Consider the following 15,042-nt stretch of genomic DNA (forward strand, 5'->3'; position numbering starts at 1 on the left):
ATATGGCGTATGTGTACACGACCCATACAATTTGATTTGAATATTCCTCAAGGTTTTTGGAAACATCAGACTGGATGAGGAGACTCACATCAACCAACACAACAACTTCAAGACCTTCTTTGGTGCTCTGATGTTGCTATTCAGGTACAGTAGGATATCCTGCATGTGTCACACAGTGGCTAACTAAGGCTCAGTCTCTGAACAACACACTGCTGTCTGCCTGCAGGAGTGCCACGGGGGAGTCGTGGCAGGAGATCATGCTGTCATGTTTAGGGGGGCAGAAGTGTGAGCCAGACCCCTTAGCTCTAACGTCAGACCACGAGGAGCGCTGTGGAACTGAGTTTGCCTACTTCTACTTTGTTTCCTTCATCTTCTTCAGCTCATTTCTGGTAAGAGTCCTACTCTAAGAGTCCTACTGTCCTACTCTATGAGTCCTACTCTAGGAGACCGTCTCTTACCAGAAATGAGAGGAAGAAGTTGAAGGAGACACTTACATGCATACATATTCCCTTTCATGTACACCTATTGTAGTTCCTTGTCTATGACCTCCTCTAATCACTGTTCAGATGCTGAATCTGTTTGTGGCTGTGATCATGGACAACTTTGAGTACCTCACCCGGGATTCTTCCATCTTGGGGCCTCATCATCTGGATGAGTTTGTTCGTATCTGGGGTGAATACGACCGAGCTGCTTGGTAAGTCAGAGGCCCAACAACACATACTAACACATGCAAAGTAGCAGCACAGCACATATGTTATACAGCATGTGTAGGAATTATTTACTATTTTAATGTTATTCTAATGTTTCACCCAACTACTTACAAATACCACCATATGGCCTTAACCATTTCACAATATGAATAGTATTGCATATTTGCCTAATTGTTGTCCGATATGTCCTGATGCTCTGCTCTCCGGGTTCTTGTTAGGACAATGGTGGCAATCCAGCTCTAGTAAACTCCAGCAAAGCTGAATCTCTGTGTATAATGTTAACTACAGAAATATATGTTCTTTCCAGTGGAAGGATTCACTATAAGGAGATGTACACAGTAGTACGCACTATTTCACCTCCCCTGGGCTTTGGAAAGAACTGCCCCTACACCGTGGCCTGCAAGGTTTGGCTACCCCACCACAACCCCATCACTTCCCCACTATCCCTTGATCCCTTAACCCCCTCCCTGTTGGGACCCTTCCTATGCCCCCTTCCATTCCTCTCCAACAATTTTCACTACCCTTCTAAGGCCTGCTTGCACTGCTGAAGGGGGACCACCCTGGTTCTGCCCCAGGCCAAAGAATGACTGGGTTATGCCTTCAGGATACAAAGAGATGGGTGTTCCTCTAGTATACAGACAATATCATTATGCACTTCATGCTGTAGATGCAGAGCAATGAACTATTGGAACATGTAGTGTAACAAACAACTACACAAAACCAGTGTGCTGAGTCATGACACTCTGTGGCTGGTTGGATCTGGTACCTCTGATTTAGTTGACCGGTTATAGTAAAATCATGAGAAGGGTTATAGTGGGGCCTACTGTAAGTCCCTCCCTGACAATTGTCAGCAGTAACGTTGCAGGTTTAGGAGGCCAGGTAAGTATCTGCCAGATCCACAGAGGACCCTGCTGTCATTCCTTTGGTCTTTGATTTTAGATTTTTCTTCTCTCTCTTTTCTATGCCAAGTCTGCATAGAAATACCACGACCTGATTTGATCCTCTCTGTGTAATGCCATTGAATAACCCTCTTTCTGATCTCTTCCTTTTTTTCATATTCTTTTCTTCCTCCATTCCTTGGTAATACCTTCCCTGCCCTTCCTCCTCCTCCTCGTCCTCCTCGTCATCTGCCCTGCTCCCTGCCTCCTCCCCAGCGGGCGTATTCATTACACTGACATGTACGAGATGCTGACTGATATGTCGCCACCTCTTGGCCTCGGAAAGAAATGTCCCTCCAAAGTGGCTTATAAGGTAGACCAAAGACAACTGGGCAACGTTTCTACATTTGGTCAATGGAGATGGCAAAGTAAAACCTCTGTGTTATATTGCCAATTCTAATGAAGTGTGGAAAATGACTGTTGTCTATATCGTACCGTAACGTGTCGCTTGTCGAATTGTAAGAGAATCCACGATGGTGTTTTTTGATCGGCAGATGACAATACGTAGAGTAAAAATAAATTAGCATTGTGCTTTGGCGTTTTCTTTTTTGTATTGATTTGCATCTTGGCAGAGAACTAACTGAGTAAGGTTTTGTGTGTTTAAGAGCTGTTTGTGGAATAACTGGTTTTCAGTGTCAGTAAGAATGCTTTGGTTTTGAAACGGGTGCCAAAAGCTAACATATATTTCATAGAGCTACATTGTACAGTGTCAGAATGCCAAACAACCTTTCTCAATCACTGCTGCTTGATTGCTTCCTCTATCTATACGCATGTGCCTTCTGCCCTTGCCCTCTTGCCCTCTTTGCCTTTTTTTCTCATTATCATTGTCTTGTCATATGTGTGCATGGACTGTACAATGGGAATGAACCTAACCTCTTTGTGCACACTGTGTTGTGAGTCTCTTGGCTGTTGTTACAATGTCATACTTATTAGAGAATTGTGTTATTAAAACATGCATTTATAATCCTTCGATTGTAAGTTTAGCTTGAACAGTGAAAAAAGACCATCAAGTAGTTGAGACTTGTATATTACTGTAAGGCATAGACGGTTAACTGAGCTTCTCTTGTTGGCAACATGTTGTCTCCTGGTTAGTGAGTGATATTTCCTGCTTTGCTCCCCCCTCTTTCCCTTCCATGGACACCCTCAGAGGCTGGTGCTGATGAACATGCCCGTGGATGAGGAGATGTCTGTTCACTTCACCTCCACCCTCATGGCCCTGATCCGAACTGCCCTGGAGGTCAAGATAGCCAGAGGTCAGGCTAGCATGTGAAAATAGATGAACATGAACAGCTCTCTGAACTTGTTATTCTTCTCAACTTTCTCTACACACTGTTGACCAACTGCCCCCATGAGCACCTGCAGCATGCTTTATATCCTGTTGTTGTTGTGGTGGTTCCAGGAGGGGAGGACAGGGGGCAGATGGATTCAGACCTACAGAAGGAGATCAGTATCATCTGGCCACACCTTTCTCAGAAGACGCTAGACCTGCTCGTCCCCATCCACAAAGGTGACAGTCAGAATGTACAGTACCTCTGGCATTAGTCAATGTAGTTGAACTATTTGCTATAGCAGTTTTGCTTTTCAAAGAATTCCAAATGAGTGACATTATGCCATTCTTCCAGCCAATCATATGACCATTGGGAAGATCTACGCAGCTATGATGATCATGGACTACTACAAGCAGAGCAAAGCCAAGAAGCTCAGGCAACAGCTGGAGGAGCAGGTATATCTACCTCTATGTACAGTATGAAACTATGGCTTCTGAACAGTAGTTTGCATACTCTCATACTGGACCTATTTCATCCTCATCCCCTATAGAAACACGCTCCCATGTTCCAGCGTATGGACGCGTCCTCTCTGCCTCAGGACATCCTTTGCAGTGCCAAAGCCCTCCCCTTTCTGACCCACAGCGCTGGATCTGCCCTGTAAATATGCTTTTTAACTCCCAAAGTCCCAGAGCCTGTGTGTGCGTGTGGGTACGGGTATGTTAATAGATGTGTGTGTTCATCCTAGATAGGCATGCCGGGCGCCGATGACGTACGCCGTCGATTAAGGCAGCCCACGCACCTCTCTGATTCTGAGGGGTTGGGTTTAATGCGGAAGACACATTTAGGTTGAATGCATTCAGTTGTGCAACTGACTAGGTGTCCCCTATCTCTCTCTGAATATCTGTCTTCTTATCTGTTCCATCAGGACCAGAGGAGGATTTGTGGCCTTGAGTCACATCTCCCCCCAGGAGATGTTCATGCAGCCCATGTCCCAGGACCTTGAGGATAAAGAGGAGGACTACCACCACTATCACCACCACCACCACCAGCTCCACACTCTGGTAAGGAATAGGTCTCAGGTACTGTAACACCCCCAGAAACACACTCACTCAACGCCCTAATCAAAGCAAATCAAATCAAAGGGATAGTTCACCACTAAATTACACATTGCTAAGTAAATCAATGTATGTATGTTGAACAAAAATATAAAACGCAACATGTCAAGTGTTGGTCTCATGTTTCATGAGATGAAATGAAGAATTTTCCATACGCACAAAAAGCTTATTTCTCTCAATTGTTGTGCACAAATTTCTTTACACCCCTGTTAGTGAGCATTTCTACTTTGCCAAGATAATCCATCCACCTGATAGATGTGGCATATCAAGGAGCAGATTAAACAGTATGATCACAGCATTAGTAGTTAGACTTTTGATCCAGTGAGATATTATGGGGTTGGGTTATAGTCTGATAGGATGTGGTTGTGATCCAGAGAGCATGGGAGGGGGGAATTGAGACTGTTTGTCCCAGGAGAGGCAGCGTCTGGCTGGACTCACTCTGACTCATCCAATCCCCCATCCATCACTGTGTCACTGTCCAGTCAATTAGTTGTCGCTGTCCCAGCCCAATCAGTATGCAGTATTCGGACGCTAGTGGGGTGTGATTTGTGTTGAGAGGTTTTATGTATGGTGCCAGTGTATTTTGCTTCATCATCAAACTCTTGTCTGAAACAACATTGTATAAAGCACTGTTGCTGATCCCTACACTCTTATTCTTAGAAAAAAAGGGTTCCAAAAGGGTTCACCGTTTTTGGTTCCAGGTAGAACTCCTTTGGGTTCCATGTAGAACCCACAGTGGAAAGGGTTTGACCTGGAACCGAAAAGGGTTCTTTAAAGGGTCTCCTATGGGGACAGTCGAATTCATTTCTCATCTGTGATTCAGGCACCCTTTTAGTCCTTTTTTGCCCCAAATGGTAGTTACAGTCTTGTCCTATCGCTGCAACTCCAGTACAGACAAGGGAGAGACAAAGGTCGAGAGCCATGCGTCCTCTGAAACACGACCCTGCCAAGCCGCACTGCTTCTCGACACACTGCTTGCTTAACCCAGAAGCCGGCCGCACCAACGTGTCGGAGGAAACACTGTACAACTCGCGACTGACGTCAGCGTTCATGCGACCGGCCCGCCAAAAGGTGTCGCTAGAGCGCGATTGGACAAGGACATCCCAGCCAAACCCTCCCCTGTGCCGCCTCATGGGTCTCCCGGTCGCGGCCGGCTGCGACACAGCCTGGGATCAAACCCAGGTCTGTAGCGACACCTCAAGCACTGCGATGTAGTGACTTAGACCGCTGCCCAACTCGGGAGGCCCCGTCATACACACTCTCACGTTACACTCAAAGCCATTCAAACACACACCTATATTTTTATCAATACACACTCTAATGACCTCTACACAATCAATGCCAGTTCTGTTCTATCTAGCAGTACTGGAATGTAGTAGCTGATACAGCTGCCTTGCCCCCTTCTGTGTCATTCCCAACTTCACCATGGCAATGTCTTACCATGCTGTCCACTCCACACAGTGTTGTTCCTTGTTTTAGGCATTATGACTGTGCACCCATTTCTATGAAATGGTATCATAATTTCTTTGCCATAGGCTTTGATGGACCATGCATATTATGCTTACTTTGCAAAATTGTTTGGGATTCTGCTGAGCTTTGGCACTATGGGGAGTGTGACTCTGACTACATGAAAGTGTGTGCCTTTCTGTAAGTGTGTCAATGGAACAGAGATGGAGACGGCGGCTTGTCTCTCATGGTTTAGTGTCAGACTCAGCACTCCTCTCATGGTTTTGTGGTTTAACTGTACTGTGCCTGTATTTGGCACCGTTGTCATCATACAGAGCTGTATGACATATGGCTCTCCCACACACCTCTCTGTTCTTTGAGCAGCTGTACAGAGTTCTGTTGGAGGATACTTCTCACATCTTTTGGTTATGGTTTCTCAGCTCCTCTCAACTCTTTGGTGATGATGAGGCATTTTGGTTTCCTAAGCCTGCATGCATGTGATTGGTTCTTTCCTCTGGTTCATGACTTTCAGTTATTCAAGCGTCAGCTTTTACCCCTTTTTGCGCATGTTGACTCCGCCCCCTTCCTCCCTTCAGCCCCTCCTCTCTGCCCCGCCTGGTTGTCAGCCCCTCATTGACAGTGGTACTCCAACCCACAGTACTTCCGAGGAATCCAGACAGGCACCACTCACACAGGTTCACAATGAATAGTGAAAAATGAATACATTACACTGCTGTCACTGTGCTCAGCCAGTGCTTTTACTCTGAGTTAAGAAGGTGTACGGCTATTCGATATTGATAGCTCCACTCTACAGTATGTCAGTCAGCATACTACATCTGCTTGTGGCGTGTTGGTACAGTAGTCCTCTGCTGGTCCCCTGACGTCATTGCTGCAAACTCTGTCTGTTTTCACACATTAGAACTCTGCTGTGTTTCTCTCCCCTTCCTCTTTCTCTAACTATATAGGTTCCGGAGCGCAAAGAGTTTAACCGCATCCTTTGCCCTACTAACAGGCAGGATGCCCCACTCAAGGTGCCCGGGTGGGCAGTCTCTATCCGAGCCTCGTCTATGCCTCAGCTGGCTGTAGACACACAGGTACCTGTTACTGTACAGCCCCTCACCTCCCCTCCTCTACCCATGGGGAAAGAACAGGACCCAGGCAGACAGCCTCTGTGGCGGCTTCAGAGGGATTGATTGAACACTGGGGCAGTGCAGGGACATAGATACAGCAGTCAGTCAGCCAATCTGCCATGAAGTGGAGGATTGGGTGTTACAAGGTTGCTATAGTAGATACATATGATTTCAACTGTTACCTTCAAAGGTTGTTGACCGTGTGGGTGGCATACTTTGATGGTTTCTAATCCTTGCGTGGCAAAAATGTCAGTATGCCAGGTTTTCCAAAACGGTGTCTTTTTAGTTCATGGTAATATGGCTTGGAAGTGACTTTGGGTCCTTGAAAAGCGCTATGTAAATACCATGTATTAAACATGGAATGTGTGTGGTGAATGGGAGAAAGTCTTCTGCTCAGAACCAGAACTCCACACACTTCCTACCCTCCCACATTCTCTCAACCAATTGCATATGCGTGTGTGTGTGTGTGTGTGTGTGTGTGTGTGTGTGTGTGTGTGTGTGTGTGTGTGTGTGTGTGTGTGTGTGTGTGTGTGTGTGTGTGTGTGTGTATGTGTGTGTGTGTGTGTGTACTGTATGTGTGTGTTTATCTGTGTGTGTAGGTTGGGACGGACAGCAGCAAATTGATGAAACGCTCCTTCTCCACTATTGGTGATCAGTGTGTAAATGGGCTGTGGCAGGAGGAGTACTCTCTGGAGAGGGTCAGTTCTGACCGTCTGTATAGACCACGACAGAGGAGCATCAGAGGTACCTTATACACAGTTACAGGAATGTGTTCACTATGCCATTGCTTAGGGTCCATTCACTGGTCCTGTTCCATTTGAAGAACTATTGAAGAACACTGGTGGTTCTCAGTTTTAGAAGCCCCCTGATGAAAGCTGTGTGTTTACTAAAATGTATGTGACCCTCTTCATAGCTCCCCTCTCTCTCCTTGCCTCTCAGGCATCAGGTCCAACCTCAGGGAACCAGTGGATCAAGAGCGGGGGCGCTCCAAAGAGAGGCGCCACCTGCTGTCTCCCGACGTGTCCCGCTGCAACTCTGAGGAGCGGGGCCAGGACCCGTCACAGGAACGCAAGCAGTCCTGCTCCCCCAGCGAGGGACACGCACATGTCCACCATAGACAGGTGGGTGTTCTTTTAACGGCCCTGACACTGTTATTATTTCATTCCTAGCTTTAACTGTCAATAACCTTCCCTACTACCATTAAAGCCTGGTTTATGTGTGAAATCTCTTATCTCTGCAGGGCAACACTTCAGGCAGCCCAGGCCCGTCTAACTCTGAGTCCAGCACCCCCAGTGGCCGTCGGCAGCTCCCCCAGACGCCATCGCGGCCACGCCCTCACATCTCCTACTCCCCCCTGATATGCAGAGCCCACCACTCCCCCCCTGCTGTCAGCAAGGGCAGAGCCCAGACCCCGGAGGCCCCTGGAGAGACGGAGGAGCCCTTGTGGGGGAAGGAAGGGGAGAGGCCAGCCCAGGTGGCAGGAGGAGGATCGGGGGTGGGGGTGGTAGTAGGGGTGAGTGACCCAGGGTTAGGGGTCAGTCACCCACATCCCTCCCCTCACCGGTACATCTCGGAGCCATACCTGCCCCTGCACGAGGAGTTCCACAGCCCAGACTCCTCAGGCCTGGAGGAGACTCTGACCTTCGAGGTGGCCATTGCAACCAGTCTGGGTCGGGCCAACACCATCAGCTCTGCCCCCCAGCTCAGACACAACTGGCAGGTCCCCAACGGACACTTCCATAAACGCCTGGGTCAGGCCAGCTCTGTGGCCGCCTGCGAGCTCCTGTGTGACACCGACGAGGATGACCGCTGTTAGGGCCGGGACTGGGAGAGGAAGAGGAGGAAGATGGACAGCAAAACTGGGTACCAGAGAGACAGGGTGTCCTCAGTCTGAAGTACACTGTCAGGGCGTGTACTGAGTGTGCATCTGTCTGTGTGTGTGTGTGTGTGTGTAGGAGTGCAATATGTTTGCCAAATCAATAAGACAGGGAAGATATGGGAAGTGCACTGCTGACGTACAGTGCAAAAGTTCACCAGTTGCATTTTGATTGTTGTTTGAACAAAGTCGAATAACTGGGGAGAATGTATCCTCACTGCTTAGACCTATGAAAAATAATAAGTATTCAAGTACAGTATGTAGCTGAAAATAGCATGTAAGACTGAAGTAGCAGGAATGTATTAAAATTGTTCTCTTTTCCTCATGTAAGATAAGAAGAAAGCTCTCAATTGTTAGATCTTTGTGGATCATGAAACAGTGATTGGTGTGTAGGGATCCGAAGCAGACATTGGCTGTCACAACAGACACTGCTTTAAAACAACCCAGCTAGCACATTTGGTTGCTTGGAAATTGTGGCAACGAATGTTCTTGGTCCTGGCAACGAAGCCATAAGTTTCTTCAGCAGTAAAATGCAACGTTTTTTTTAAACATTCTGAGAATGGAAGTGAAAATACTGTCTCTTCTGGGAAAGTACATTTTTAGGTTGCAGAGAGGATCTGAGAACATTTTACTATGGTTACCTGAAAGTTTTATTAACGTTCTGAGAACGTAAATTATAGGTAGTTTTACTGTTTTGAACTCCAAGCACAGATAGGACATTCATGAGGCATTAATCATGCAAACACATTTCTTTTTTATTGTGGCACAGCGCCAGTGAGATTCAAACCTATAATCCTCTGTTTTCTATTCATGGAATTAGTCCACTGTGCCACCAGGATGCAGTTAGCATGCCATGTTGTTTTTAAACTCATACAAAGCTGTTAATTTTAGTCTATTCAAAATACCCTATTTCAAAAGAAACAAGCACTTATTAAGATCAGATGTGGCTCATTAGTGGTCATGGTCAACACACCTGATCACACTTAAGAGTATAGAGAGAGTTTTATTGATGCTGTGAACAGAATGTACAGTAAAAGGTTTGGACATACCTACTCATTTCTTTATTTGGGCTATTTTCTACATTGTAGAGTAATAGTGAAGACATCAAAACTATGAAATAACACATATGGAATCATGTAGTAACCAAAAAAGAGCTGAACAAATCCAAATATATTATAGATTTTAAATTATTCAAAGTAGACACCCTTTGCCTTGATAACAGCTTTGCACACTCAACCAGCTTCATGAGGAATGCTTTTCCAACAGTCTTGAAGGTGTTCCCACATATGCTGAGCAATTGTTGGCTCCTTTTCCTTGATTATGCGGTCCAACTCATCCCAAACCTTCTCAATTGGGTTGAGGTCAGGTGATTGTGGAGGCCAGGTCATCTGATGCAGCACTCCATCACTATCTTCCTTGGTCAAATAGCCCTTACACAGCCTGGAGGTGTGTTCTGGGTCATTGTCCTGTTGAAAAACAAATGATAGTCCCACTAATCGCAAACCAGATGGGATGGCATATTGCTGCAGAATGTTGTGGTAGCCATGCTGGTTAAGTGTGCCTTGAAAGCTAAATAAATCACCAACAGTGTCACCAGCAAAGCACCGTCACACATCCTCCTCCATGCTTCATGTTGGGAACCACACATGCAGAGATCATCCGTTCACCTACAGTACTCTGTGTCTTACAAAGACACGTTGGTTGGAACCAAAAATCTCAACTTTTGACTCTTCAGACCAAAGGACAGATTTTCACCTGTCTAATGTCCATTGCTCGTGTTTCTTGGCCCAAGCAAGTCTCTTCTTATTATGGGAGTCCGTTAGTAGTGGTTTCTTTGCAGCAATTTGACCATGAAGGCCTGATTCCCACAGTCTCCTCTAAACAGTTTATGTTGAGATGTGTCTGTTACTTGAACTATGTGATTTATTTGGGCTGCAAATCTGAGGCAGGTAACTCTAATTAACTTCATCATAGCGCTTGACTGACCTTCATGTCTTAACCCTTGTGATGTCTTAAGGGTAAAAATGACCCTCCACTTTGTTTAACAGCAGAGAAAACCCCCTAAATTATATTTTGTCAACTTGAAATTTGATTGAGTGACCCCAACATTTGAAAAAGTGAAACATCGCCTTTGTTCATATTTCAAAGAAAGTTGTACACCCCCAGGGTACAAAGATTGTCTAATAGGCTGACCACACCGCTCGCGTTGCGTGCACGAGCGTCGCAAAATAAATGTAGAAATCCATGTTATTAAATGATTGCACCCACACTGCTCACGCGCACCAACGAGTGTCTGCGTTGCCAAAGGCTAAAATAGAAATCGGTTCTATTTCTGATGCAGATCGTGCTGCAAGTCCTGCCACTCCCATTGGTTTGTAGAAGCAGGTACCCACGTGCCATCTCCTCACTGGTTATACCCACGTGGGTAACTGAAGACGAACGAGGTCAGTGGCGGTAGTGCACCTAATTTATGAAAGTTGCCAATCGCAATATAAAGTCAAGAGAAGAAAAATCCTGGAAGGAAGAAAGATGACTAGAAACGATTCGGTTGACCGTTTTATGTGTGGATTAATTGTCAGCTGGTTTGGATTCCGTGTTAGGGTCATTTTTGACCCGGCATTTATAAAATAATTTACACACCACAAAAAAACACAAAGACACACACACACACACACACAATTAGAAATTGGGATTGTGTGCAACTGATTGAACTCAGACAAAACGATAACTTTCTTCTGCATGTGCAGCATCTCCCCTCCACGACCCCACACATGACTAAAGTTTACAGACAAAATAAACAGAATTTCAGACAAAATAAACATTTCTTGAAAGCATTGTTTACAAATGGGAAATGCAGTCAGAGGCTATGAAGGTGCTGCAGATGACAGTCCCCCCAGTTCTCTCTTTGCTGAAGCCATGAGTGCACGTTTCAGTGCCCAACAGGTCATAGATCTGAGGAACAAGAGACCAATGATTTAGAAGAGGAGGAGGTATCTGAAGAAGAAGATGGGGAAGAATACAACCCAGAGCACGATGCATCACCTTCAGATGAAGAAGAAATCCCCCAAGCTGATTGAGAGGCATTTTTGTCAAAGAACAGCAAAATAACATGGTCCTTGTCACCATATGACAACCAGGCCAGGATAGCAGCACAAAATGACATAACGATGACCCCAGGGCCCACAAGACATGCAGTTGCCCATGCCAAGGACATCGCCTCAACATTCTACATGTTCATCATCCTGGAGATGACAAATTTGGAGGGTTTCCGTAAAAATGAAGACAACTGGAAAAGGATGGATGAGATTGACCTGCGTGCCTACATAGGGCTGCTAATCTTAGCGGATGTGTATAGGTCTCGAGGTGAGGCTACGTGTGGACTCTGGGATGGAGAGAGTGGAAGGGCAATTCCCCGTGCCACGATGCCACTGGAAGTCTTTCACCCTTTCTCAAGAATGCTACGATTTGATAACCGTGAGAACTGCAAGACGTGTGAGAGACAAACTGAGAGGTCTGGAAGAAGTGGGTGGAGCATCTGCCGTACCTCTACAACCCTGGGCCTGAAGTAACAGTGGAGGAGCAACTGGTTCCATTCAGAGGTACATTTTTATTTTCATATCGCTAATGTAAGTGACTTTCACCGTTAATTTTATTATGTATTGCTGTAATATCATTGATTTATGTGATTGTTTTCTGTGACACTGATACTAATTACTGATCGTAATCTCTTTTGTCAAAAGGTTGCTGTCCTTTCCGGCAGTATATTCCCAACAAGCCAGCTAAGTATGGCATCAAGATATGGGTGGCCTTCCAGCTATGCTGGAAGATGGAAGTCTACACAGGGAAGCCGACCAGCGGAGGCACGGAGAAGAACCAGGGGATGCGGGTTGTGCTTGATGTGACAGATGGACTTAGGGGGCACAATGTCACGTGTGACAATTTCTTCACCTCTTATGAACTCAGCCAGCAGCTCCTGAAGAGGAAGATCACCATGGTTGGAACAATTAGAAAGAACAAACCTGAGCTCCCCCCCTGCACCTTCTCATCAAAGTTGGCCTTCACCCCCCACTCTAGTTTCTTACCTCCCAAAGAGGAACAAGAATGTGGTCCTCCGGAGCACACTGCACAAAACGGCTGAGATCAGTGATCGTGAGGGCAGGACGCCAGCCATCATCCTGGACTACAACCACAACAATGGAGGCATGTACAACCTGGACATGGTGATTGGAACTTACAGCTGCAGGAGGATGACAGCCCGCTGGCCCCTGGTCATCTTCCATAACATCATTGATATGTCCTCATACAATGCCTTCGTGACATGGTATAAGATCAACCCTACCTGGATGCCTGATAAGCGGAACAAGAGGAGTGTGTTCCTGAGGTAGCTGGGAAATTGCACTTGTAACCCCACACTTTCAAAGAAAGGAGCACCTCCCCTGCACAGCAGCCTCTGCAGCACTTGTGAAAGCTGTTCAGTGGGCTGAATCTTGTCCTGATCCACCGGAGGTTGCAGCTGGGGCAGGCAGGAGGAGGAGATGCCAATTCTGCCCCCCCCAAAGAAGGACTGTATAACAAATACTATGTCCTGCACATGTGAGAAATACATCTGCAAAGTCCATGCTCACACACTTGCATACTGTCCTACATGTGCTAATTAGAGTTGATTGATTTATGTTCTTCAGGTTTTTGTTTTGTATCTATTATATTTTGCAGTTTAATTCTTTATTGTACAAATTCTTTATTGTACAAAAGTTATGTTGTTTCCCTTCAATAAAATGCATTCAAAACTACATAATGCACATTTCTGTTACTTTCTTAGGCTATACAAGTGCTATCTCTTGCAAAAGAATTATGTTTACACCTATGCAGTACCTTTAGCAGTAGTAATAATAATAATAAACCTCTACTTTAGTAAAGAAAACAATTATGACAGGTGTGTTAAAAACGAGTGGTGTCCACTGATGCAGTCAATGCAGTCTTTCTGCATTGTGAAGAGTGACAGGTGACAAGTTGTTTCTTCATGCAAAATAGATTTGGGGTTTAAAATTCAATTAAGCTGCTTCATTTTAGGGGTTTAATGAAGGCAGGTCATTTTTTACCCTTAGGACAAAGGGAGTATACCGAATGTTAAGACTACACAAGGGATGTCTTAAAGTAATGGTGGACGATCGTTTCTCTTTGCTTATTTCAGCTGTTCTTACCATAATATGGACCAAATAGGGATATCTTCTGTATACCACCCCTACCTTGTCACAACACAACGGATTGCCTCAAATGCATTAAGGAAAGACATTTCAAAAATTAACTTTTAACAACTCACACCTGTTAATTGAAATGCATTCCATGTGACTACCTCATGAAGCTGGTTAAGAGAATACCAAGAGTGTGCAAAGCTGTCATCAAGGCAAAGGGTGGCAATTTTGAAGAATATAAAATATATTTTGATTTGTTCAACACTTTTTTGGTTACTACATGATTACATGTGTGTTATTTAATATTTTATTATTCTACAATGTAGAAAATAGTCAAAATAAAGAAAACCCCTTGAATGAGTAGTTGTGTCCAAACTTTTGACTGGTACTGTATATGTTTTTAAATAACATTCTCAGAATGATCTTGGAACTAGTGATGAGGAAACTAAGCTTCCTGAAGCATTGTGCATTTCCAGCCAATTGTGTCAAAAATAGGTTAATTACTCAAAGCTTTGATCAACATGTTGTACACTAGTGGCACCTGCTGGTCAAAATAATTTAGAAGCGCCAAATTATTATAGATGAAGTTGCACACGCCATAGCACGTGTGCAGGGTAGTGTTTTTGTCTTCTACCAAAACCAATACCAAACCAATCAGGTGGTTGCTCGAAAAAAAAACTAAGTTTCGGATGTCACTGATCTCGTACTTCTGATCAAGTGAAACAAGCATTGGCACACTACTTCAAATTAAACTTCTTAGCAATTTCGACGCATGCCTCGGAACGTAACATTACTACTTTGAGCATTGCTAATGTTTTCTTGTGGTTTTTATGGAACGTTTTCTTAATGTTCTGAGAACATTTGGGGTGGCAGGTAGCCTCGTGAGCATTGGGCTAGTAACCGAAAGGTTGCTAGATCAAATCCCCAAACTGACAAGGCAGTTAACCCGCTGTTCCTACGCTGTCGTTGTAAATAAGAATTTGTTCTTAACCTGGTTAAAAAATAAAAACATTACTTTAAAGAGAACCATGAGGAAACCTTCAGAAGATGTTAGGCTGAAAGTAGTGAAATTCCCAAAGAAAACTTTGTTTCTGAACCTTCTGAGAACATTACTTTAAATAGAGCCATGAGGAAACCTGTAGAAAGTGTTATGCTGAAGTACAGAAATTCCTACAGAAGAATGTTGTTTCTTAACGTTCTCTGAACAATTTGAGAACATTACTTTAAATAGAACCATGTGGAAACGTCATGCTGTGTGATTGTACAAAACATTAAGGACACCTTCCTAATATTGAGTACACGCAATGTATATGGCTCTCAGAACTTATGTGCTAGCTGCACCTTTCCCAGAACCTTGTGGGAAGGTT

General features: G+C 44.9%; 1 protein-coding gene and 1 long non-coding RNA gene across 2 annotated transcripts in view; both read left to right on the top strand.

The window, feature by feature from the left end:
* LOC135556401 (voltage-dependent R-type calcium channel subunit alpha-1E-like) overlaps nt 1-9,531 on the top strand; it is a 115,208-nt gene extending 105,677 nt beyond the window's left edge. Inside the window, exons 37-48 of the mRNA XM_064989586.1 lie at nt 53-144; nt 227-389; nt 567-694; nt 1,018-1,114; nt 2,796-2,901; nt 3,048-3,155; nt 3,271-3,371; nt 3,467-3,573; nt 3,842-3,977; nt 7,207-7,351; nt 7,547-7,728; nt 7,848-9,531. Coding sequence (XP_064845658.1) covers nt 53-144; nt 227-389; nt 567-694; nt 1,018-1,114; nt 2,796-2,901; nt 3,048-3,155; nt 3,271-3,371; nt 3,467-3,573; nt 3,842-3,977; nt 7,207-7,351; nt 7,547-7,728; nt 7,848-8,423 — 1,941 coding nt within the window. The 3' untranslated portion in view covers nt 8,424-9,531. The remainder of the gene's footprint in view (nt 1-52; nt 145-226; nt 390-566; nt 695-1,017; nt 1,115-2,795; nt 2,902-3,047; nt 3,156-3,270; nt 3,372-3,466; nt 3,574-3,841; nt 3,978-7,206; nt 7,352-7,546; nt 7,729-7,847) is intronic.
* Nucleotides 9,532-11,134: 1,603 nt separating this feature from the next.
* Nucleotides 11,135-14,032, top strand: LOC135556402 (uncharacterized). The gene is made up of 2 exons (XR_010457986.1): nt 11,135-12,082; nt 12,224-14,032. It is a non-coding gene; the product is annotated as an uncharacterized LOC135556402 (long non-coding RNA).
* The last annotated feature ends 1,010 nt before the right edge of the window (nt 14,033-15,042 follow it).

Source organism: Oncorhynchus masou, chromosome 15 (genome assembly GCF_036934945.1).
Source record: "Oncorhynchus masou masou isolate Uvic2021 chromosome 15, UVic_Omas_1.1, whole genome shotgun sequence".
NCBI lineage: Eukaryota > Metazoa > Chordata > Actinopteri > Salmoniformes > Salmonidae > Oncorhynchus > Oncorhynchus masou.